The sequence below is a fragment of the Scatophagus argus genome, chromosome 6 (genome assembly GCF_020382885.2).
Source record: "Scatophagus argus isolate fScaArg1 chromosome 6, fScaArg1.pri, whole genome shotgun sequence".
NCBI classification, from domain to species: Eukaryota; Metazoa; Chordata; class Actinopteri; family Scatophagidae; genus Scatophagus; species Scatophagus argus.
The window spans coordinates 26553711-26579846 of NC_058498.1; the positions used below are offsets into that span (position 1 = coordinate 26553711).

At 41.5% G+C, this 26136-nt stretch overlaps 1 protein-coding gene across 2 annotated transcripts in view; it reads left to right on the top strand.

Annotated features, from left to right (window-relative positions):
• lrrc40 (leucine rich repeat containing 40) overlaps nt 1–26136 on the top strand; it is a 64177-nt gene that overhangs the window by 28748 nt on the left and 9293 nt on the right. For both annotated transcript variants that reach the window (XM_046390803.1, XM_046390802.1), the window contains exons 3-9: nt 12738–12811; nt 15558–15687; nt 15786–15909; nt 22386–22525; nt 23243–23415; nt 23655–23745; nt 25580–25625. In XM_046390803.1, the coding sequence (XP_046246759.1) occupies nt 12738–12811; nt 15558–15687; nt 15786–15909; nt 22386–22525; nt 23243–23415; nt 23655–23745; nt 25580–25625 (778 nt within the window). The remainder of the gene's footprint in view (nt 1–12737; nt 12812–15557; nt 15688–15785; nt 15910–22385; nt 22526–23242; nt 23416–23654; nt 23746–25579; nt 25626–26136) is intronic.

Sequence of the window (26136 nt, forward strand, 5' to 3'; positions counted from 1 at the left end):
ACCTATTCTACCAGTGGATGTATGTCAAGAAGTGACTGTAACTATGCCTACCAGCCCTACACACTTTGTTTGATTTTAACTATACGCTTTACTAAACAGAAACTTCTACTTTTGTGAATTCTGGGACCTGCAAGTAAACCTGCACTCTGTGATCTGAGTGTTCTATTGGGAATATATGGGACTATATTTCCTGCAGGTATGATGGGGCTAGTCCATTTAGGGCCTTATGTGTAAGTAGGAGAATTTTAAAATCTATTCTGAATTTTACCGGAAGCTGCAGCCGGAAGTCAAGAGAAGCTAAGATGGGGAGATATGATCCTTTTTACCGATTCCTGTCAAAACTCTAGCTGCTGCATTCTGGATCAGCTGCAGGCTATTAATAGAGTAATTTGGACATCCTGATAATACTGAGTTGCAGTAGTCCGGCCCAGAAGTAACAAATGCATGGACAAGTTTTTCAGCATCGCTCTGAGAGAGGATGCTCCTAATCTTAGCAATTTTACGGAGGTGAAAGAAGGCGGTCTTAGAGATCTGTTTAATGTGATGGATAAATGACGCATCCTGATCGAAGATAACACCGAGGTTCCTCGCAGTCGTACTGGGGGCCAAAGTAATGCTGTCCAGAGAGAGAATATTATCAGCTATTCTAGTTCTAAGATGTTTGGGGCCTAGAACAATGACCTCAGTTTTGTCTGAGTTTAATAATAAGAAATTGGAGGTCATCCAGTCCTTTATGTCCTTAAGACATTCCTGGAGCCTGGTTAATGGCTCTGTTTCTTCAGGCTTTGAGGAGAAGTACTGAGTGTCATTAGCATAACAGTGAACGTTTATGCCGTGTTTCTGAATAATACGTCCTAGAGGGAGCATGTATAAGGTGAACAGGATCGGCCCAAGCACTGAACCCTGTGGAACACCGAGGTTAACCCTTATATGTGAAGAGGAAACATCATTAATATGAACTAAGAGAAATCTGATAAATATGATTTAAACTAGCCTAGTGCTCTCCCTGTGATCCTAGTCTCATGTTCTAATCTGTGTAATAAAATGCTGTGATCTACAGTGTCAAAAGCAGCACTGAGATCCAGTAGAACGAGTATGGAGACAAGTCAGTGGTCCGATGCCTTCAGGAGGTCATTTGTAACTTTAACCAGTGCTGTTTCTGTGCTGTGATGGGCTCTGAAACCAGAGCCACTTCTGAGACACTGTTCTTGTGTAGTTGATCAGTTAACTGACTTGCAACCACTCTTTCAAGTATTTTAGACAAAAATGGGAGGTTGGATATCGGCCTATAGTTTGCTTAGATGTCTGGGTCAAGTGAAGGTTTTTTTAGCAAAGGTCTGATAACAGCAGTCTTAAACGCCTGTGGTACATAACCTGTTGTTAAAGTCAAGTTGATCTGATCCAACAAGGAAACGCCTATCAAGGGAAAGATGTTCTTGAGGAACTTAGTTGGGATGGGGTCTAAGAGACATGTAGTTGGGTTAGATTTGTTAATGCTGGAGGTCAGCTCGGGGAGGTCTATGGGAAGGAATCAGAATCAGAATTCCTTTATTTATCCCTGAAGGGAAATTCTTTTTCGTACAGACATTGCACTTGCAGTATTCCCAACCAAGAAAGAAAAGTGAAAGGTATAAAAATAGGATAAACAAAACAAGATAAGTATAAATTTAAACTCTAAAAGTACAGGTATTTACATGTGTTCAAAATTTTAAAAAATTTATAAATACAGGTATGTACATGTGTAAAAACATTATATACATAGCATATATAAAGTGAGTGTGTCTGTCACAGTGCTGAGTTTAGCAGTTTGATGGCGACAGGCAGGAATGATTTCCTGTGTCGCTCTGTGGTGCACCGTGGGAGTAAGAGTCTTGCGAGCTCCTGTAGCTGATCAGTACATTGTGGAGTGGGTGAGAGGGAAAGTCCAGTATAGTCCTTATTTTGGACAACATCCTCCTCTCAGACACCACTTTCGGAGAGTCCAGTTCCTCTCCCACAACATGGCTGGCCTTCTTAATGATTCTATTGAGTCTGTTAGTGTCCCTCACCCTCAGGCAGCTGCCCCAGCAGGCAACAGCATATGTGATGGCACTGGACACCACCGACTCATAGAACATCCTCAGCATCGTCCTGCAGATGTTGAAGGACTCAGAAAATAGAGGCGGCTCTGCTAGTGGCGGTCCTAGCCTGAATGGCGCCCTGGGTGAACAGACCCCCCCCCTCTGGCTTACGCCCCCATCAACCCAAAGAGAACATCCAGAACATCAGGTGAAAAGTATATGTATAAACTTTATTAAGATAGAAATACAATAAAACAAACTGAACATTAAACAACCAATTTAAAGTGCACAACCATAAACATATGCAAGATATATATTGTTTTAAAGTGCTTTATAAAAGCTGAATTGAATTGAATTGAAAGAAAATACACATTTCATATCACAAGCATAAAAAAGCACGACAAAGAAATAAGGATAATTGAATATAAATAACAACAATAAAAATACAAGTCAAAATACACAAATCCTTCACATACACAGAACTAAAACCTGACCCTTCTGGTGACAACATCTCCCATTAGGAAAAAAGAAATCTGATGCCACCTAACTTGGCCCTCTGTGTACCAACTCGGTCCTTATGCTGTCTGTCAGAGGTGATGGCCAGTCTGCAGGGTCTATTGAAAGAGGCTCTTCTCCAGTGGAAGTTGAACTTTGTGGGGGTTCAGGCATTTCTGTAGAACAGCACATTTGATTTAGCACATTATTCAAAGCACACAGCAGTCAAACAAAACATGGTTTTAAGAAATAGCAAAACTGGATTAATCACAACTAACAGGAAAAAATGTGTACAGGCAGGTAAAATTCACAGATAAAAACACACTGCTATTTCTATCTTCACACACACACACATACACACACACACAAATGACAGCAAAATATCGCCCACCTATAGGCTCCTGCTGAGGAGAAGCAGCAGCAAACTCTTCATGGCCTTCCTGAGACATGGCAGGAGATGCCATAGAAGCCATAGCGCCCAGGTGGATGGGATCTCCTCATCCTCTGCTACGGATGAGGCCTCTGTTGCTTAAGACTCATCCTAGGCAGGAGGCGCTCCAAAATATTTTAGCAGTGCCCCTGGAAAAGTGCATCAATGTAAACATGCATGAACGGCACACTTAAATACATTAGCTATCTCTTAATGTTATTACGCCTATTACATGCTATTAACCTACAGATTAACCAACGGGGAGAAATGCTACATTGCCCAAATTCTGTTAACGTTATACTGAGAGAGAAAATAATGGGCGAAATGTGGGCAACGTCCGTCTTTTTAAGGCTAGCTTACTGCACGGAAAATCCCGACGGCCAAATACAATACCCAGCGAGAACCAAATGGTCACAAAGCAATGACAGCAAAGATGCTGATAGCTTAAGTGTAGACACAGTTATTGGTATGTATGTATGTTAACTCAGATAATGTTCAGGTAAATTACAACTAGCACACAAAACAGCAAACAAGCTAAACAATTAACGTTAGCCCCTTTTCATAACGTAATTACAGTCGTACGCTACAGAGAGAACATTAGCTACATACCTTTGTTTTTGGACCGTTTCTCCTCTTCTTTCCTTTTCTTTCTGAAATAAACACCCGATAGCTTTGGCCTTTTTCTATCCGGTATGTTTATTACCTGAATCGGAGTCATCTCGGGAATCAACAGGTTACGCTAATGCCAGTGCCCTGTGATGTGACGGACAGCAGGGTTCAAGACTAAACCAACACATTGGTGGTGTACAGACTCATTTTTGAATAGTAAGGCGGTTATTATTGGCCTTCGCACAACCCACAGACGATAAACAAGAGTGTATGGAATTTGAAATAGGCCTACAGTAGGGAACTACCTAGTGTTATGAATGAAATTTACTTTGAGTGCTGATGAGAAACCGCTACTGCGGCTCTGGCCCTTTCTGTAGACAGTGTCCACGTTCTTGCACCAGTCCAGTTTGTGGTCCAAGTACACCCCCAGGTATTTGTACTCCTCCACAGTGACCCCTTTGATATTGATAGGGGTCAGTGGAGCCTTCGTCCTCCTCAGGTCCACCACCAGTTCCTTGGTCTTTGTCACATTGAGCTGTTTTTTTGAGCGGTTTTTCCCGCTCCATGTGACAAAGTTGTCCACTACCGTCCTGTACTCTCTCTCATCCCCGCCAGTAATATACCCAAGCACTGCAGAGTCATCAGAAAATTTCTGAAGATGGCCGATCTCTGTGCAGTGCTTAAAGTCTGTGGTGTAAATAGTGAAGAGGAAGGGAGAGAGGACAGTCTCCTGTGGAGCCTTGGTGTCGCCGATCACTTCATCTGACAAGCAGCACTTCAGGCGTACATACTGTGGTCTGCCCGTCAGATAGTCTGCGATCCAGGACACCAGTGGGGCATCCACCTGCATCGCTGTCAGCTTCTCAGCCAACAGAGCCGGCCTGATGGTGTCAAACACACTTGAGAAATCTAAGAGCATGATTCTCACAGTGCTTGCCGGCTTGTCCAGGTGGGTGTAGACTCTGTTCAGCAGGTAGATGATGGCATCGTCCACTCCAAGGCGGGGCTGGTAGGCAAACTGAAGAGGATCCTGAAGTGGTTGGACCATGGGCCGGAACTGTTCCAGGACGAGGATGCTGTCCAGGGATGGATTATCACTAAAAGAGGTTTCTAAAGATGGCAGTATATTGGCTATTCTGGGGAGATCTTTATTGATTTTTTTCTCTAATGTTATTGATTTTATTGGTGAAGAAACTCATGAAGTCTTCCCTACTAAGAGCTGCAGGAATACAAGGCTCAACAGAGATGTGACTCTTGGTCAGCCTGGCTACAGCGTTAAAGAGAAAACATGGGTTGTTCTTGTTTTGCTCTATTAATGATGAATAATAAGCAGTTTTGGCTTTACGAAGGTCCTTTTTATATGTCGATAGACTATCTTTCCAGGCCCTCTGGGATTCAGCTGATTTGGAGGAGTACCACTTCCTCTCCATCCGTCTTGATGTTTACTTCAGTGTTCGTATATTTAAATTATACCAAGGAGCCAGCCTCCTATGATTTGTAACCTTCTTTCTCAGTGGAGCAACCATATCTAAAACAGTGTGTAAAGTGGCTGCAGTGTTGTTGACAAAGCAATCAATTTCTGCAGGAGTAATATTTATATCAGTACACTCTGTTGTACTGGTATATGGTGCTGAATGGAGCTGTGATGGGATTGTATCCCTAAATCTGTGTACAGTATTCCCAGAGAGGCATCTACTACAGTAGACCTTTTTGTTGTATGCTGTAAAGTTTGTTAGAGTTGGCTCAAAAGTTATAAGTGAATGGTCTGAAAGGAGAGGGTTTTGAGGGACGACTAACAGGTTCTTAGTTTCTAGGTGAGAACCGGATCAAGGTTGTGATTATGACAGTGTTGGTTCATTTACTTAAGAGTGAGTTAAAGGCTGACGCAAGACTGTCAGAGTCAACATCCATATGAATGTTAAAGTCACCAACTATAATGACTTTATCTGTACTGAGCACTAAACTAGATAAGAAGTGTAATAACTCAGACAGGAACTCTGAGTAAGCAGCAGCAGGTGGGCGATACATAACAACTAATAAAACTGGCTTTTTTGACTTCCAGTTTTGGTGAGACAGGCTGAGAGTGGGACTCTCAAATGAACTATAGATAGATATAGGTTTGGGGTTTAATTTGAAGACTGGAGTGGTAGATTGCTGCCACTCCTCCTCCTTGGCCTGTGCCTCGAGGAACATGATAGTTAATATAACCAGATGGAGTTGATTCATTTAAACTAACATATTCTTCATCCTGTAACCAAGTCTCAGTGAGACAGAATATATCAGACTGATGATCAATTAGATCACTGACTAGGAGGGATTTAGAGTGGAAGGATTGTGTATTTAATAATCCACAGGATTATTAGAGAGCGAGTGGAAGAAGCCATGCTAGCACTAAGCTGAGCTGAGCTGAGCGACAGAGACAGAACGGGGATCGGGAAAAGAAAGAATCCAGGGGATCATGCAGTTAATAAACTTTTCCTAAAGTGCTTGTGTACTTATTAGTCAAAACCAACCACAGTGAAAGCTAACACAAAGTATGGCGATTGAAGTAAATCCACAACACCGAGCATCAAACGCAGGCAAGTGAATGAGTAGGACAGAGTAGAGCAGAAACAGGAAGTGACGTAATACGTTACAAAACCGTAGATCACACCCTACATATCCGCATTTATCTGGGCTCTAATCTGAGGTGCTGTTAACTTGCAATATCTGAGGCTGGTGATTCGGATGAACTTATCCTCAGCTGCAGAGGTGACTCTTGGTCTTCCTTTCCTGGGGTGGTCCTCATGTGAGTTAGTTTCATCATAGCGCTTGATGGTTTTTGCAACTGCACTTGGGGACACATTCAAAGTTTTTTCAATTTTGTGGACTGGCCTTCAATTCTTAAAATAATGATTGGCGTTTCTCTTTAGCTGACTGGTTCTTGCCATAATATGAATTCTAGCAGTAGACAAATAGAGCTGTCAGCTGTGTATCAACCTCACTTCTGCACAACACAACTGATGATCCCAACCCCATTAAGAAGGCAAGATATTCCACAAATGAATCCTGACAAGGCACACCTGTGAAGTGAAAACCATTTCAGGTGACTACATCATGAAGCTCATTAAGAGAAGGCCAAGGGTTTGCAGTGCTGTCAACAAAGCAAATGGTGGCTACTTTGAGAAATCTAAAATATGAAACATATTTAGAGTTATTTAACATTTTTTTCTTTGCTACATAATTCCATATATCCTGCTTCATATATTTGATGTCTTCAGTATGTAACTACAATGTAGAAAGTAGTAAAAATGAAGAAAAAACACTGAATGAGAAGGTGTGTCCAAACTTTTGACTGGTAGTGTATATTGCACCAGTTCACAACAAGTTATCTCATCATACTTTTCAATTAGAGCAGGTCTAGACCATACTCTTTAATTAAATTTTCTCCCGTGAGCAAGCACTTGATAACGGCTGTCATGAGTTAAGACCTGGATCAAAAGATAGCTATCAAGATTCTATCAACTAACTATCAACTTATGACAAAGGTTTTTGTACTCCATGTTGCTCATAACCCCTGAAGATAATATGAGGATGGGGTCAGAAATTCTTTTAGAGTTTGTGAACTAACTCTTTAAGAACTGTTGAGAGCAAAGATAACATCATTAGCTGCATAAGACTGAATTGTACTTGCAGTTGAAACTGATCATTGTTTGAAATCTGAATGTACTGAAAATACTGTAGTAATGGCTATGAATATTTATATCCAGAATAGTTGTACCTCATTGTTTTGTTTTTGTTGTGTTGTGTGACTACAATACAGTAAATAAATTTACATAGTATGGTTTAAATTGACACAACAGCATTTGTTTCATTTGTTCTTATCTTCTTTGCTTTGTTATCCTTTAATCCTGTCCAGCTGTTGTTAATTGGAGTTTTATACCTGCAGAAGTTTTCTATTAAAGGTCTGTTGAGATGTGAAAATTTTTAGTCCGTGAGCCAGAGGGGTTGGTCGTTACCGAAAAAGTGGCAAAGGTTACCATACCTTTTCGGAAAGCTTGGAATCTCAGCTTTTCAATGATGTATGATGGCCATCTGACAAGAGTAGCTGTTCTGAGTTATCACACATAATGTAGACCAAGGTTGAGAAAATAATGCGTATAAATCAAGCAGAGCATTGGCATAGTTAAAAAGCTATATTGGACATACTGGAATATTTAATTTTGTTATGTTTGGTATCATTTTAAAGGGGAGACTCTGAGCTTTCATTTAAACCCTTTTGTGAACATTTTGGACTAGTATAGACAACCCTGGAGCTCTTCAAACTTTTAATCACACACATTTTCCTGCCATTTCCGCCTAATTCATCTTTTGTCTTTTAGTCCTGTGGCACCAGGGAGCATCAGAGAAACTAAATTCAAACACTGAAATACTGGCATGACCCTAAGGATTCAGAAAATGTATCATTTACCCATATTATCTGATTTGGAGGGGGTGATATTCAGTCTTATATCAGACATGGCGTTTTTCAAAAGACGGAAACAATAGTGTACTATTGAGAAAATAATGCATATGCATAATGTCACAATTGGCAAACCCAATTGTGACATTGCCATTACTGTAAAAGGTCAAGGTCAAGACCTTTAGGCATGGTCAATGATATTTTATGATATTTTCGCACACATTGCATCATTCAAGGCCACAACACTAATCAAACTCCTCGTCGGAATCCTCATCAGAGGAATAGGATTGTTCCTCAAAATCATCCTTCTGGTTTTTGCACTGTCTTGCATGGCATAGGTCAGTGCAGGCCAAGTTGTTGGCAACACACTGACATGATGGAGTGACACAGTCCCTTCTGCATGAGCAGGACAGAAACTCAAGTACTGCTTGTGGACCGATGGAGACACTGAACCAATCTATGGAGAGCTGCAAGTCACCATCTTGCTCCACTCGAGACCACCCGTGCTCAACTGGGGAAGGAACTTCAGGGTTGTTCTCGAGGCATCTTCTCCAGATAGCACCTTGATAGTTAGCTCTGAGACAGTGCTTACTGAGAGAATCTGAGCATGGAGGTAACTGCCAGGATTCTATGCCTTTCTTTGCGCAAAAAAGTACATACCTCATTTCATTGATGTTGGTGATTTTGGACTTGGAGCTGTACATTTGACATGTGAACTCCTGTAAGGCTGCATACAACTCAGGTGTCATTGTCCAGTCTAACCCAACCTTCTGAAAGGTCTCACAGAAGTTTTCATTCTTCTGAAGAAGTTTTAAGGCTGACACTTTACCACGGCCTGCAAATGCACTTACAGTGTCGCAGCCTGTGTATGCATGTAAACCAGGCAAAGCCTGGCACAACTGTGAACCCAGACCACGAGCGAGCTGAGAGATGTTTATGTAACTGGTGCGATTCTTTGTCCCTGTCTTCAGGAACAGGTCACATGTGAGTGTGTCACTGGTAGCCAGGCTTATCACCAAGACATCAGTGTCATCAGACACAAGGATGACAGACTTGTAACCAGTCCTTGAAGCATGGCAAGCATGGAGTAGCATACGGGTGTCAGCCTCTTCCTGAGTGGACGACAGTTCTGCTACCTTGTGCACTCCCTGTTGGGTCAGCTTGTAACACTGATCTTTCGCTGTAGTGTACAGAACCTTTTCACCGAGTCTCGTTCTAGACTGTTCTTTGCCCCACTCTTTGAGCAAGAAGGTAGCAAGATTTGTTTTGTTGTTGTTGCTGTGTAGGAACTTCTTCCATTGCTGAACTCTGTGCCCTGCAATGATCTGTTTGACCTCTTTGCCTGAGTCTGCATCTCTAGCCACTCTCTCCATGTGTTTGATAGAAGCTTCATTATATACATCAAAAACAATGTCAACACGGGTGTTGTGACTTGCTTCAGCTAGCACAGTGGACAAAGCATAGACTGCAATATCAGCAAATGTCTTGCCATCACCGTTCAGCTTCTGAACAAGTGCCATGCCATCTATTACGCAGGTGGAATTAAATGGCAATGATTCAGCAACACATGGGAACTTAAGCAGTTGCTTGGCAAGTGAGGATTTGCAGGTCTTCCTCAGATTGCCATCTGGCGAAGCAAGAGCCCACGGAAGTGGTCCAAGGGGATGAGAAAACTGTCTACTCTGTGCAATCAGTATCATCTGGGCAAATATTCGATTATCAGCTTTGAGGATAACCTCTTTATTCCCAGTTTTGCATGTCTTTGCCTTTCCATGCGTTGAGGAGAATGTTTTCAGTTTCATCTTGGAGAGTGGTGCATGGACTGCTTGGCAGGAGGATTACTCTCAACACGTTCAGCAGAGAAGGTTCTGTAGGCATTCTCGCCAGTGGTGTGTGCGTTCAGAAGGTCTTCAGCAACATCTGCTGGTGCTTTACTTCCAGTAGACAGAGAAACAAGGGACTCACTACCTGCAAATGGATTTATCCAACTAGATTCCAACAGATCCACAGTGCTTGCAATGTGTTCTTTGTCTTTGGCAATTCTGCTTTGTCCAAGGTCCTTATGAGAACAGTCTCCACTTTGTTGGAGTCCCAGGGAGCTTTTCAATATGGACAGGTAAGTACTTTTATACTCAGCAGTAAGATAATACCTTGAGATAGCTGCTGGGTTCAAGCTGAACCCTTTTGTGCCTCCAGCTGTCTGTGTGTCCCGATTGACAGTTTCCTCTAGGGTCTGGTCAATCGGAACCCTGCCAAATGTATTTGTTGCACTCAGCTGGGCCGAAAAGCCACCTTCACAGAGAAACATGTACAGATCTGGTTTCTCATGTTCAATGTGGCTCATCTCTGAGTAGTAGGCAGTGAGTGACCTTGCATATTAAGATTATCATAAGCAAAGGTCCACGGTATGATTGATCGGATGCTAGCCATGTGCAATGCCCAGTTTCCTTCACGTGATGCCCTAACAAGGTTTAGTACAACCTCCACCATGTCAATATATGACCTTGCTGAGACCTGAGATGCTGAAGGAATTCACAGAAGTACTGGTGGACCTTTCTGAAAACTGTATGGTAAAGTGATTCTTCTACAGTGGTTGATGATATACCCTCAGAAAAGACACTCAAGTTTAAGGGCAGGATATCTAGGAGATCGTGGGCATCAGGATGTTTCTCTGTGAGCCACAGGGGAAACTGATTCCAGACCAGCCTCAGGAGGGCTTCATACATGATTTTGTGGAATCTCAGAGATCTATTGTACTTATGGCCATCCAATACACCACTGACAGACCCCTCTGCCACAGCTCCAGATTCAATGCAGATGTCTTTTAGGCCTGCTGCCTGGAAACGCTTCCCAATCACACCCAGGAACATGCAGATGGTGTGAAATACTCCAAGTCTTGGCACAATGTTGGGAAACGTGTCTCTATGTGCCCACAGAATTTCTGTAACTTTACAGTAGAGTGCCTGATCAAAGGTAACTGACATGTTGCTGATGTGTAAGAAAGTCATGATTTTCTTACTTTGAAGGAGAATTTCATGAACACTTGCCATCTGGGTAGCTGGGGCATTGATGGTTGGCAGATAGCTGACAACACTGGGAATAACATCAACAGTGTTTGATGCTAAGATATTGTAACCTGTCCAGCTAGGGACGCTTTGATTTAAAAATAAATTCTAAAAAAAAAAAGTAAATTAAATTAAATTAATTAAGTAAAAGTAAATTCTAACCCTAACCCTAACCTCATATAAATTAGGCTACATGGGGTTGTTGTGTTTTAAGGACCCTTTGAACTATCTAAAAATGATGAAAATGCTGAATAACAACTTTTTCTAAAAAATATTTACCTCAGACTTTCAACTTGACATATCAAGAAATTAGCCTAGGGATAGGCTAATAGTACACTTCTGTTTCTGTCTTTTGAAAAACGCCATGTCTGATATAAGACTGAAAATCACCCCCTCCAAATCAGATAATATGGGTAAATGATACATTTTCTGAATCCTTAGGGTCATGCCAGTATTTCAGTGTTTGAATTTAGTTTCTCTGATGCTCCCTGGTGCCACAGGACTAAAAGACAAAAGATGAATTAGGCGGAAATGGCAGGAAAATGTGTGTGATTAAAAGTTTGAAGAGCTCCAGGGTTGGCTATACTAGTCCAAAATGTTCACAAAATGGTTTAAATGAAAGCTCAGAGTCTCCCCTTTAAAATGATACCAAACATAACAAAATTAAATATTCCAGTATGTCCAATATAGCTTTTTAACTATGCCAATGCTCTGCTTGATTTATACGCATTATTTTCTCAACCTTGGTCTACATTATGTGTGATAACTCAAAACAGCTACTCTTGTCAGATGGCCATCATACATCATTGGAAAGCTGAGATTCCAAGCTTTCCGAAAAGGTATGGTAGTCTTTGCCACTTTTTCGGTAACGGTTTCCATATTTTGGGGCCCTGGCTCACGGACTATTTCTGTCAAATGAAATGCTGGAGGGCTTTTAATTTGAAATGGAAACAGGAAATTTTGAGTTTGTATCAACAGTGACTGTAATGCAGTAACTAACAAGAGCAGATCACAACATTGCATATTTCCAAAATATGATCACTTATGCTGTGCTTAAAACAGATACACAAGAGATGGAATTAGGTAGAAATAAATACTTGTTTATAATATAAATCCTGTGAAAAAGATTTTTCCTGATCTTGGTGTAAAGGAAAATTTATTTCAATTGGTAGGTCCAAAATGATATTACAATCAACAACAGAATCCTACTCCCACCTGCACTAGATGTAAATACTATTCATGTAAATACTGCACATTTTCACTTTTTTAATTTTATTATTTTGTATAAGCATTCTATTTTGCAATATTTAAATTTTACTTACCTATTTTTTGGTAGCAGGGACATAAAGAATTTCACTGCACTTGATCTTGATCTTGATCTCTTGATTTGGGACAAACTGACTAAGAGTTGATGTAATGTAGTCCTAGTCTAGCTCTTTAATTTTCAAAATAAAAAAATCTACCACCTATTAAGTTGCTAACCTGATGAATAAGTACACAGCATCTATTTTGGCCTCTTTTTGTTAGTTGTAGTTATTGATAAAAAAAATAGTACTACTTTGAGACATTAGTAGAGTTTATCATGATGTTAGGTTAGTCCTAGTCATTAAATGGAAATTGTCATTTTGCTCTGGCAGCTCCATGACAACCAGCTGAGCAATTTGCCCAGTGCCTTGGGGGAACTGCAAGAGCTTCAGCAAGTGCGACTCAGGTACACACACACATACACACATTTGCTTTTGTCAGTTTTGGTGACATTACATGGACTTACATGCATTTCCCAGAGATTGTCCATAACCATAACTGTGACTTGCACTACGCTTAACCACTGAACCAAATGTCATCTTTGTCCTAATTGAGTACACAGCTTGTCCTCAGTTGGACAAGCTGCTTATCATAGCAATTCTTAGGACGGCGTTCTTCTGGACAGAGACCACTGATGTTGTACCTGGAATCTGCTGGAGTTACTCTTCCAGTTTTGTGGTCACAGCCCCCAGTGCCCCAGTTACCACTCGCACCACTGTTGCTTTTACTTCCCATATATTTTCTGGATTTTCATTCATTCCTTGATATTTTCAAGCTTCTTGTTCCTTCTTCTTGATGTTGCACTCATTTGGGATTGCTACATCTATTACCACTGTTATCTTCTGTTGTTTGGGCGGCACGGTGGTGCAGTGGTTAGCACTGTCGCCTCATAGCAAGAGGGTTCCAGGTTCAAATCCCGGTCTCGGCCCTTCTATGTGGAGTTTGCATGTTCTCCCTGTGCCTGCGTGGGTTTTCTCCGGGTACTCCGGCTTCCTCCCACAATACCAAAAACATGCACATTAGGTTAATTGGCTACTCTAAATTGCCCCTAGGTGTGAGTGTGAGAGTGTGTGGTTGTCGGTCTTTGTGTGTTGGCCCTGCGATTGACTGGCGACCAGTCCAGGGTATCACAGGTCCAGGTCACACAGGATCTTAGCTTGAAATACCTACACAGAGTGAGGCAGGTCCTAAAAAGTCAGATAAATGGGATAAACAAGGTCAGAGCCATCAACACACCCTGCCGTTCATCAGATTCCCCGCTGGCATAATAAGCTGGCCAAAGGAAGAGATAGAGGCTACTGACATCAAGACAAGGAAGCTCCTCACAATGCATTGAGAGTTTCACCCCAAATCCAGCACCCTGAGACTGTACACTAAGTGGAACAAGGGTGGCAGAGGACTAGTGAGTGTCAGAACCACTGTTCAGGATGAGAATACAAAGATCCAGGTGCACATAAATAAGATGGCCTCCAGAGATGAATTGCTAAGTGAATACCTCAGGTAGCAGAAACCTGGCAATGATGGTGGGGGAGAGGATGACCCATCATAGAGGGACAAGCCCTTGCACGGCATGTACCACCAATAGATAGAAGAAGTGGTTGATATCAAGAAATCCTGCCAGTGGCTGGAGAAGGCTGAGAAGGACAGCACAGAAGCACTGATCATGGCGGCACAAGAACAGGCGGCAGGTACAAGATCAATAGAGGCTGGGGTCTACCACACCAGACAGGACCCCAGGTGCAGGCTGTGGTGGTCAACAAACAACAGAAGAAGACAGTGATGACAGATGTAAATCCCAAACAACCGCAACATCAAGAATAAAGAAGACAAGAAGCTTGAAAAATACCAAAGACTGAAAAGAAGCATCAGAAAAGATGTGGTGAGTAAAAGCAATGGTGGTGCCAGTGGTAATCAGAGCACTTGCGGGCTGTGACCCCCAGAGTGATTCTTCAGTCATGCTTCATGCTTCAGGAGATTCCAGGTGCAACATCAGTGGTTTCTGTCCAGAAAGAGCTGTTCTAAGTACAGCTAAGATGCTGCACAGAATCCTCTGAACTGTGACGATAGGGAAACAGGATGGTTCAGTATAAAGCAAAATCCATGCCCATTTTTCCTAAGAAAAGCAAGCAAAAAAATTTGTAAAAAAGTACAAATAGATGATGAATGGATTAAATTCACAATGGACATATGACTGCTAATTAGAAAACATCTAAATCTAATTCTATGTCCTATCTCTTATCCTATCTCCATAGCACTAAAAGTAGCAGCTATTCCATACTTCCCACCTAGCAAAATAATAACATCAGGGCTGATTAAAGGTTAATTACTGTGGATCTGATTTACTGGGGGGAAACTTTGAAATCATATGAGCACCTTCAGAAAGGATTTGGTTTGTCAGGGATAGATGTTTGTGCCTACAGACAGGCACACGTGGCAGTATAAACCACCATGTAACTTAGAAAAGCTTTTCACATTGGCTGTGGAGGGAGTAATTAAAAATATTCTAATTGCCCACTTATACAGATGGCTGCAAGATATGGTAAGAGGAAAATTATTATATATATATATATATATATATATATATATATATATATATATATATATATAGTATATAAAAAACAGAATTGGGAATTAGAAATTAATATTTGTATCATTGATGAAATGTGAGTGATATGCCTTGATAATCATAAGCTAACAAGCCAATTGGAGGGTCTCCTACATGGAGAGGCTGTCACTACTAGATATACAGTACATAGGGAAACACTGCATTATGTTCATGAGTCTGACTGAAGGTTTGTTCTCCCCAAACATACAAAATACCTGTATTTTTGCCACAAGCCAGCTAGCAACAGCAGCCAGTACTCACTAGAGACAGCAATCAAATAATAGAGAAATACAGAATTGCTGTAAACGACATTTTAATATCTGATCTTAGAGGGGGATTGACTTGTTTTTGAAGTCTGGGTATTTGAGCAACAGCAGTTTTAGCACACTCAGTGTTGACTTCACTTTTTGGCACTTGAAGTTACCACTTTGTGGGGCTAGCCACTGTGAGAAAAATGAACAAATTAATGTATATTATTTTAAAATCGACTAAAATCTAACATGTATTTCTTTCTGCTTTCCTTCATTTATTTCTGCTGCTGGGCCAGTCATAACCAACTGAGATCACTGCCACTTGCGGTGTGTACTCTAAAGAATCTCCATAGCCTTTCACTTCAGCGGAACTTGCTAGAGAGCCTACCAGAGGAACTGGGACAGCTTGAGAACCTGACTGAGCTGGTAATCACACATATTTTATGTAGTGTGTCTCACCAGGCTCTTCATATTGTGCTGTTTGATTAGCTGACAGAGGTGTCCTGTCCTGTGATTAATTTAAGGACCTGTCCAACAACCTTTTAAAGGCCCTTCCCTCCAGCTTGGGTTGTCTCACCTGTCTGCAGAAACTGAACTTGAGTCACAACGAGCTTAGCTGCCTCCCTGACAGCCTGGCCCAGCTTACAAGTAAGACCAGCTTTTCTGTTTCTTTACCAAGCCATTTGTCTTGCTTGATAGTGGCCTTTATCTGCCTCAGCAGTAGAAAGAATTAGACCTTATTTGAAACAGGCTTATATTCGTAAATTTGTGAAAAGTTCTGTCTTGGTCTTTGTACTGAGGTCTAAGATCTAGGCCACAACTCCACCACTTGGTCACTGCTTGTATCTCGTTACTTTCTTTTGTGACAGACATAAGGTTAAATGTAACTCCAAACGTCTGTAACTCCAAACGCCCAAAATGCTTTAACTGTACTCAGCTGAAGTACTTCAGTGCATGTACACTACTCACAAAAAGTTAGGGATATTGTGAGAGACTCAGTGGATGTCATACATACGGTGTTTGTTTCACTTCAGAGATTTTTGGGATAGGGAGGCAATTGTATTGGGGTGATAGATACACCTCATTTTGTGTTTTCCACGTAATGGTCTCACTGTGTACAGTGTGCCTTACATATTGGAGCCAATAAAAGACAACCCTTTTCAATGTGGCATCAATTTCAACATTCTGTGGGTATAAAAAGCTGGTATTGTCAGTAAGTCATTCCAAGTTCATCATTCAAACAACCATGAACACACGACGTCACTTAACAGATGAGCAGCGCCACCTGGCCATAGCGCGCCTTAGGGTCGGTGCTGTCAGATGTTGCTCGTGAACTTGGTGTGTCACAAAGTGTCATCAGCAGACTTCATCAAGACACAGAACTACTGGCAGAGAACTACTGGCAGAACTACACAGAACTACTGGCAGAGTTCGTGACAGACCCAGGAGTGGAGCCCCACAAGTGACATACCGCAACAATGACCAGTACCTAAGGACCTATGCACTCAGACATTGTTATGCAACTGCCACACAGCTGCAGTTCCGTTTATGAGATTCAATTCAATTTTCAATTCAATTCAGTTTATTTATATAGCGCCAATTCACAACAAAAGTTATCTCATGACACTTTCCAATTTAAACAGGTCTAGACCAAACTCTTTAATTAAACTGTAAATACAGAGAGCCCAACATTCCCTCTTGAGCAAGCACTTGGCGACAGTGGCGAGAAAAAACTGCCTTTTAGAAGGCAGAAACCTCGGAGCAGACCCCTGCCTTGACCGGTTGGGTTGAGAGAGAGAGAGAGAGAGCGAGAGAGAGAGAGCAAGAGAGAGAGAGAGAGCAAGGGAGAGAGGGAGAGGAGGTGGGGTGTGAGAGAAGGAGCACACAAGCAGAGATGCATAGCAGCAGTAATAATACCAGAAGTATCGGAAATGTAGATAATGACAATGACAATGAAGTATACAGAAGGTATTATGGTGATTTTGATAACAATAGTAGTAACAATCGTAATGGTAGTAGCTGTACAGAGTCGTAACAGATTTAAATCAGATTATGACCAAACAGTAGTAATCGTAGTAGGTTTTGAGCAGGACGACAGCAGGACCGCAGCCGGAGGTCCAATCATGATCGATAGGAATCTGCGGGACAAGAAAGCACAAGGACTCCAGGGAAGAAATTTAGTTAGTAGTGTGCATTAATGGGACATAGATGTATGCAGAAGGAGAGGGAGAGGAAGAAAGAGCTCAGTGCGTCATGGGAGGGCTCCCGGCAGTCTAAGCCTATAGCATCGTAACTAGGGGCCGGTCTAGGCCAGCCCTAACTATAAGCTTTATCAAACAGGAAAGTTTTTAGTCTACTTTTAAATATAGAGAGGGTGTCCGCCTCCTGGACCGAAACCGGAAGATGGTTCCATAGTAGAGGAGCTTGATAACTAAAGGCTCTGGTTCCCAATCTACTTTTGAGGACTCTTGGAACCACAAGTAGCCCTGCATTTTGGGAACGCAAAGCTCTGGTGGGATAATAGGGTACTATTAACTCTTTAAGATAGGATGGTGCCTGACTGTTCAGGGCTTTATATGTGAGGAGGAGAATTTTAAAGTCTATCCTGAATTTTACAGGTAGCCAATATAGAGAAGCCAGTACAGGAGGAATATGGTCTGTCATGCTGGTTCTTGTCAGTAGTCGTGCTGCAGCGTTCTGGATTAGCTGGAGAGTCTTTATAGATTTATTGGGGCAGCCTGATAGAAAGGAGTTACGGTAATCCAGTCTGGAGGTAATGAATGCATGGACTAATTTTTCTCCATCTTTCCGACTCAGGATGTGCCTAATCTTTGCGATATTGTGGAGGTGAAAGAATACAGTTTTTGAAATATTTGCATATGTGCGAGTTAAAGGACATGTCCTGGTCGAAGGTAACTCCTAAATTTCTTACAGTGGAGCTTGAGGCCATGGCTAAGCCATCTGGCAATGCAATATCACTGCATAATTTGTTTCCTGGTGTTCGGGGCCCAGAACAATAACTTCAGTTTTGTCTGAATTTAGAAGTAGGAAGTTGCTGGTCATCCAGGTTTTTATGTCTTTAAGACATGCCTGAAGCTTGACTAGCTGATTTGTTTCATCTGGTTTCATTGATAAGTACAATTGTGTCATCCGCATAACAATGAAAATGTATGGCGTGTTTCCTAATAATATCACAGATGGGGAGCATATACATACTGAATAATATTGGCCCAAGGACAGAACCTTGGGGAACTCCATGACTAACTTTTGTGAGTGTGGACGATGTATCATTAACATGAACAAATTGAAATCGATCTGATAAATAAGACTGAAACCAGCTTAATGCAGTTCCTTTGATGCCAATTAGGTGTTCCAATCTGTGCAGTAATATAGTGTGGTCAGTGGTGTCTAATGCAGCACTAAGGTCTAACAGTACAAGGACAGAGATAAATCCCTTGTCTGATGTCAGGAGGAGGTCATTGACCAATGCTGTTTCTGTGCTAGGATGAGCTCTAAAGGCAGATTGAAAAATTTCAAATAAGTTATTATTTTGAAGAAAGTCACATAACTGATGGCGACTGTTCTTTCAAGGATCTTGGAAAGAAATGGAAGGTTAGACATTGGTCTGTAGTTGCTTAAAACCTCTAGGTCAAGTGTGTGTTTTTTAAGGAGAGGATTGACTACAGCTACTTTAAAGGACTGGGGTACATAGCCTGTTATCAGGGACAGATTTATCATGTCTAATAGACAGGTGCTAAGTAAGGGTAAAACTTCTTTGAGAAGGTTAGTAGGGATGGGGTCTAAGAGGCATGATGTTGGCTTGGATGAATATACGAGTGAGTATAGCTGATGGGGATCAATAGGTGAAAAGCAGTCAAAATGATTATCTGTTTCTACTGTTGGTTCTAAGACATTAGTGTTTGATGTTAGATCAGTATCAGCTGAGGTCAGTAGGTGCTGAATTTTGCCTCTAATGTTTAAGATCTTGTCGTTAAAAAAGGTTATAAAGTCGTTGCTGCTAAGGGTCACAGGGATACAAGGCTCGATAGCACTATGGCTCTAGTCAAGTCAAGTCAAGTCAAGTCAACTTTATTTGTATAGCCCATTTTTACAAGCAGTTTGTCTCAAAGGGCTTAACATAACATCAGCAACATCCTCTGCCCTTAGACCCTCACATCGACTAAGGAAAAACTCCCAGAAAAACCTTTAACAGGAAAAAATGGAAGAAACCTCAGGGTGAGCAACAGAGGAGGGATCCCTCACCCAGGACGGGCAGACGTGCAATGGATGTTGTACAGGCAGGAAAGCAATTAACAACATGAGAAATGACATTACTAAAAAGATAAGTAAAACAAAATCTCAACTGTTTAGTTTCACTTTTTATACCACCTCAATATGATTTTAACATTTCATAAGTTATAAGAAAATTATAGTAATGAAAATTATAATGAACTGCTGTAACATTCATGTATTCTTTTTTTATGTGATGTTGAGAATCACTATCCTATCAGTTCGATTTCGGCCCGTAGGGAGAACCACCCCGCCGATAGTCGGTACACAGAGGAATGACAGGCAGATGTCAACAATACACATTGGGTTGGTCATAGAGCCGGCTACAGTTCAACTTGAAGATCTGGATGGAGAGATACCTGCAGAAAGATACAGAGAGAGAGAGAGAGAAAGGGAGGGAGAGACACAAGACTACGAGGAGCACTGGACACACAGTTAGTGACATAAAATAATGAACTGCATGTTAATCTGACAAGGGGAGAGGATAGAAGAGGAGAAGGAGGAGGGGAAACTGCTTGGTGGATCATGTTTGTGTCCCCCGGCAGCATAGGCCTATAGCAGCTTAGCTATGATAGAGATTTAAAGATTAACAGTTAGTCAGACCTATTCCACCTGTGGCTATATAGCATGAGGTGAGTGAAACTATGCCTACCAGCCCTAAACACTTTATTTGGTGCTAACTATATGCTTTACTAAACAGAAAGGTTTTAAGTTTAGTCTTAAAAGTGGAGGTGGTATCTGCCTGTCGAACCCAGATTGGCAACTGGTTCCACAGCAGGGGTGTCTGATAGCTGAAGGCTCATCCTCCCGTTCTACTTTTATGAATTATGGGAACTGTAAGTAAACCTGCGCTCTGTGATCTGAGTGAACTATTGGGAATATATGGGACTATTAGATCCTGCAGGTATGATGGGGCTAGTCCATTTAGGGCCTTATATGTAAGTAGGAGAATTGTAAAGTCTATTCTGAATTTTACCGGAAGCCAGTGAAGAGAAGCTAAGATGGGGGAGATATGATCCCTTTTACTGATTCCTGTTAAAACTCTAGCTGCTGCATTTTGGATCAGCTGCAGGTTATTAATAGAGTAATTTGGACATCCTGACAATAGTGAGTTGCAGTAGTCCAGCCTAGAAGTAACGAAAGCATGGACAAGTTTTTCAGCATCACTCTGAGAGAGGACACTCCTAATCTTAGCAATATTACGGAGGTGAAAGAAGGCGGTCTTAGAGGTCTGTTTAATGTGATGAATAAATGACACGTCCTGATCAAAGATAACGCCAAGGTTCCTCGCAGTCGTACTGGAGGCCAAAGTCATGCCATCCAGAGAGAGAATATTATCAGCTATTCTATTTCTAAGGTGTTTGGGGCCTAGAACAATGATCTCAGTTTTGTCTGAGTTTAATAATAAAAAATTGGAGGTCATCCAGTCCTTTATGGTCCTTAAGACATGCCTGGAGTCTGGCTAACGGCTCTGTTTCTTCAGGCTTTAAGGATAAGTACAGCTGAGTGTCATCAGCATAACAATGAAAGTTTATGCCATGTTTCTGAATAATATTTCCTAGAGGGAGCATGTATAAGGTGAACAGGATCGGCCCAAGCACTGAACCTTGTGGAACACTGAGGCTGTGCTCTAGTGAAGAGAAACCTGAGATTATGCTTGTTATCCTCAATTAATTTCGAGTAATAGGCTGCTTTGGCAGTCCGTAGGGCCTTCCTATATAATCTGAGACTGTCTTGCCAGATTGAGTGAGATTCAGGGTCTGCTCAGCTGATTTAAGTACAGCAGTGATCTGATACTATTCTGATTTACATAAATTTGTGTAAAATGTAGTTTCAGCATGAATTTGAAACTACAGCCTACTAGCTCTCTAGAAATTAACCTGGAATATTATTTTGAGCGACTCTCTTATCACGTATCTGCGTTGTAATATAGCCAAGACTAACGTTAGATTTATGACATCATCGTGGCCAACCCTCTCATAAGCTAAATAACACCTCAAGCTAATTTTAGCACACCCAAAAGATTCACTCCGGTCAAGCCAGCCTGCACCAAAGCTTCGACCCTGTATACACATAGATGTTCGTCTTTGTCAAATTCATGCTGGGGATTGTCCAGTTTGAAGCCTCACGCCTCGCTGCTGTTTGCAAATAGCGTTACCTTTGCTTGTCAGCTTGTTTATCACCAACTACCGCCAGATCTTACGTGCCTCATTCTCATATCTCCTGTCTCTACATCATCCAATGAATTTTCCTATATCCATCTACTAAAGTCGTTCAATAATGTTTCATTAGTATGAGATCATCGTTCCATTTACAAAACTTGGATCTGTCAGACTGCACTCAGTTTGGCGTGCTGACACACGGACAGCTGCATGCGCGTTATAGTTTACCTGCTGTTGCACACGCACACTAACGTGCGCAGCAAACACACAGCGTGCTGAATGTGCGCTCATTTCTGTTGGGGATAAACATAAACTCTTTCCCCAATGTTATAAATTAATGTAGCGCCACTTTTTGTTTGAAAATTGTTTGAAAAATTGAACATGAGATTTTACCGAGGCACAGCACATAAATACCAGGGCACATCCTGTTAAAAGGGGTCTGACCATGCGCAATGCTTTATGCTTGACACAGTGGGTGTGATGACATTTTGGCGAGCTTTTCAGGTCTGAGTTTGGAAAGGTGTGGGGGAGGAGATTTCAGATGCTGTTCAACAACCTAATAAGCACTTTTAAGCATATAGAGTCCCTGAAACACAGCTGAAAAGTACAGTATTTGGTTGTGTGAAGAAAAGAACATCAGGACTGATGTCTGATGTTGTCTTGATCTTACAGATGTTAAGGTGATGGACTGCAGCAGTAACCAGCTGACTGACATTCCTGTCAGCCTATCAGAGATGCTAGCTTTGGAGCAGCTCTACCTGAGACACAACAGACTCCGCCTCCTACCAAGCCTTCCTGCTCCTATGCTGAAGGTAATTACTAACATGGGTTACTCCATGCTGGTAGCTTTTTGTATGGTATCATATGAGGGGTGCTTTCAGAGTCGGCTGTAGAGATGTTATTAACAACTAATTTCCCTGATGTTTAAAGGGGATACTTAGCACCTTCAGTACGTGTACATGAATATAATTACAATAATTAGTTTAATAACAGACTAGTTTTCTGGTCCCAACTAGTGAGGATGGCAACTTTTAAACGACTAGTTGACTAAACATACACATCCTTAGTTGACAGCAACCTAAAACAGATTTTGACAATTTGCTAGGTGTAAATTACTAGTAACTTGGCCATTTGTTACATCAGAGGAGCTTGACATGATTAACTAATTATTTATCATTTACATGACCAATGGGCTAAAGAAGAACTGGCAAGTGCTGAAAGAAGCCTGGTATAATATACCAGAAGATTACTTTAGAAAACGTAATAACAGTCTCCCCAAAACAGTTCAAGATGTGCTCAATGCCAAGGGATGACACACTAAATACTGACTTTTGCCTGTAGAAGCCATTTTGTTCTGAAAATTGTGTTTTTTAAATTTCGTGTACACATTTCCTGTATTTCCTGTATGTTCCGAAAAACGAATATGGATTGTCATTAAGACTTCACTAAAACAATAAATCTAATGGTGGACTTTTGCACAGTACTGTGTGATATAAAATTATGTTTTCTCTGTGTTTGTGTGTGTGTAGGATTTATATGTTGGGAACAACCAAATTGAGCTACTGGAAGCGGAGCAGCTGGCATCCTTGACAGCCATCTCTGTTCTGGAACTGCGCGACAATAAGATCAAAAATCTACCGGAACAGATTACCTCACTGAGCACGCTCACACGCCTTGACCTCACCAATAACGACATTGCCATGTAGGTCACTGACATCATTACATCAGAAGCAGTTACCTCAACACACGATGGAACTATCCAGTCAGTTCTAAATCTAATGACAGCAGTTCACACTTCATCAGTGTTCACTGGGATTTCAGCCATTCAAACATATTTATGTAAACAGGCACTCCTACACACACTAGAGAAATTACAAAGCAGTAGATAGTGTTGTCACCTGAGTTTCAGGGATGTTCATGTGAATTGGATTTCTGTGTCAGTCTTCCAGCATCTCTCAGCCTGCTGCCCAATCTGAAGGTGTTACTGTTGGAGGGAAATCCCCTGAGAGGAATCAGGAGAGACCTGCTCAAAGTACGTGACACACTGAGAACAAAAACACAAAGCACACACAGTTAAACAGTTTGGACAAAGAAGGTAGTCGAGTCTGTACAAATGCAAAGTGAAACTAGAAAATACAATGTCTGAAAAACTGCTGCTGCTGTTGAAATGCTGACACTAAACTGCATTGCCAGCTTAATGATATAAATAATGGTGCTGATGCTCACATGCACATTGTAGGCACTTTCAGCAGTGGACACGGGTCAGCATGGGAACGCTAACCGTTCTGCGGCTGTACAGCCCTATATGCAATGAAATGTGATGCACTGTGAGTTCTTGGATCTTGCTGTCTGTATCAGCAATAACTTTTTCAGCAATTTGAGCTCTGCTGGCAGAGGCCACTTGTTCCCCCACATGCTTCAGTGAGCCTTGGCCACCCATAATCCTGCCGCCATTGTAACGGTTTTCGTCCCTTGGCCCACTTTTGGTAGGTCCTGGCAAATGTAGACTGGGAACATACCACAAGAGCTGCAGTTTTGGAGATGCTCTGACGCAGTGGTCTTGCCATCACAATTTTTTATAAGTGTGCCTTTATTTATAAGTGCCTTTATTTTTTATAAGTGCCTTTTATAAGTGTGTTTTTAAGCCAAGAATTTGCACAAAATTTCTTCATGCTTGCATAATGACAATAAAGACTCTTGAATCTTGAATCTTGAATTTAGCCCCCGTTAAAGTTGCTCAAATCCTTACTCAGATATGACATACTGGAAAACCCCTTGTGTTCTAGCAATGGGGTTTCACCCCAGGGTTCACGAGAGTTATGCCACACATCTGAGTGTACACAGACTCCTCAGATGAGGTGAAATGTGTCAGTCTCAAGTTGTTGGAGGAAAATGGCCCAGGCCTCCATCTCTCCACATAAATTGCCTGGAGCTGTCCACAGTGCCGAAAGTACGGAAAAATTTTTCTCCATGACTGAAAGGCGAAGATGTAGCAGTGAGAACACCACCAAAATAGAAGCAGCATACACAAATTGCCAGGGCTCGAGTTCTCTTGGCTCAGCTGCTGAAGTAGCCTGTTCCACTCACTCGCTCCATTAGGGTTATTCATATCCTGGACAAACATAACTAAACCGCGGATCTGATGTAACATGGAGATCCTTCCCAGAACAGAGACTGAATCCCACACTTATTCAAAAGTTGTGGAACAGGTTCGGCGGAACAAAAGTGGGTCTGTTTGCCTGTCAAGAGAATGCACGCTGCATTCTGTGGTTCTCCATAAACTCACGGGATGCCCTGCCACTGGAAATGGATGGCTTCTCTCACCAACTGTGGCCCAGAGCTCTTCTCTATATTTCCCCCCAAATCCTCTGATTCCTTACATTTTAGGGCATATTCAGAAGGAGAGATTCGGGTGGCTTCAGAACACACAACTGCGTCATCAATAGAGCTGTTGTTGGGGAGCCCATGCTGACTTTCATGGTGTAACAAGATGTTCATCTAGCTGTACTCCTTCACTGATCTTTTTCAAACTTTGGTCATTAAAGACAGCACTTCTCTTAGCTTTAACCTCAGCAAAAAGAGCAAGTGACTTATGTGTGCTCTCAGTCTCTCCATCCTGTCTAATTATCACAGCTAACAATCAGCTTGACTCACTAGCATGATGAATTGATAATGTCCACCTGATTGAATTAAGCGACAGTAAGCTTGAATTTTTTGGATATTTATCCTGTTGTTGTGCAGTGCACACACTCTATGTCTGGAGATGTTTCTGTATTTATGGAATTTTAGTGACATGTAAAATCACCAGATCATCTGCCAATGTTCATGTTCTAACTCTTCTACTCCTCCTTTTTTGTCCTCATCAGAAAGGAACCAGTGAACTTCTGAAATATTTAAAAGGAAGAATTAAAGGTACAGTTGACTTTTTTTTTTAACCACCTCAGCTCAGTGATAGTTTTCCTATCTGGACATAGATGGCCTCTTTCACACCTCTCTCAAACCATCAGTCTTCTTTGTCCAGAGTGTGAACATTTAAATCCGTATCAAGGATACGGGACACAGAGGTGTGTCCCGTATCCTTGAGATGCAGATATACAGCCGAGTCTTGTCCAGATGAGCTGACTCTCCCGTGCTGTGCCATGCTTCTTCGGAGTGGTTGTTTGGTTTCCCCTATGTATATGGAATTAGAATCCTGCCATTATCTGAAGCCGAAAGAAAACGTTTTGAAACCTTGAAAGTCAGTGTTTGAAAATTTAAAACCTGAAAAAAGTTTTGCAAGTCTAAAAATAAGTTTTGAAACCTTGAAAGGTATTTTGAAAGTCTGGAAAAAAAGGTTTGAATCTCTGCAAGTATAATTTTGTATTTAAATTTTTATTTTTCATAAGTGCAACACGCATATTACAGAGTTTCAGCTTCACATTTT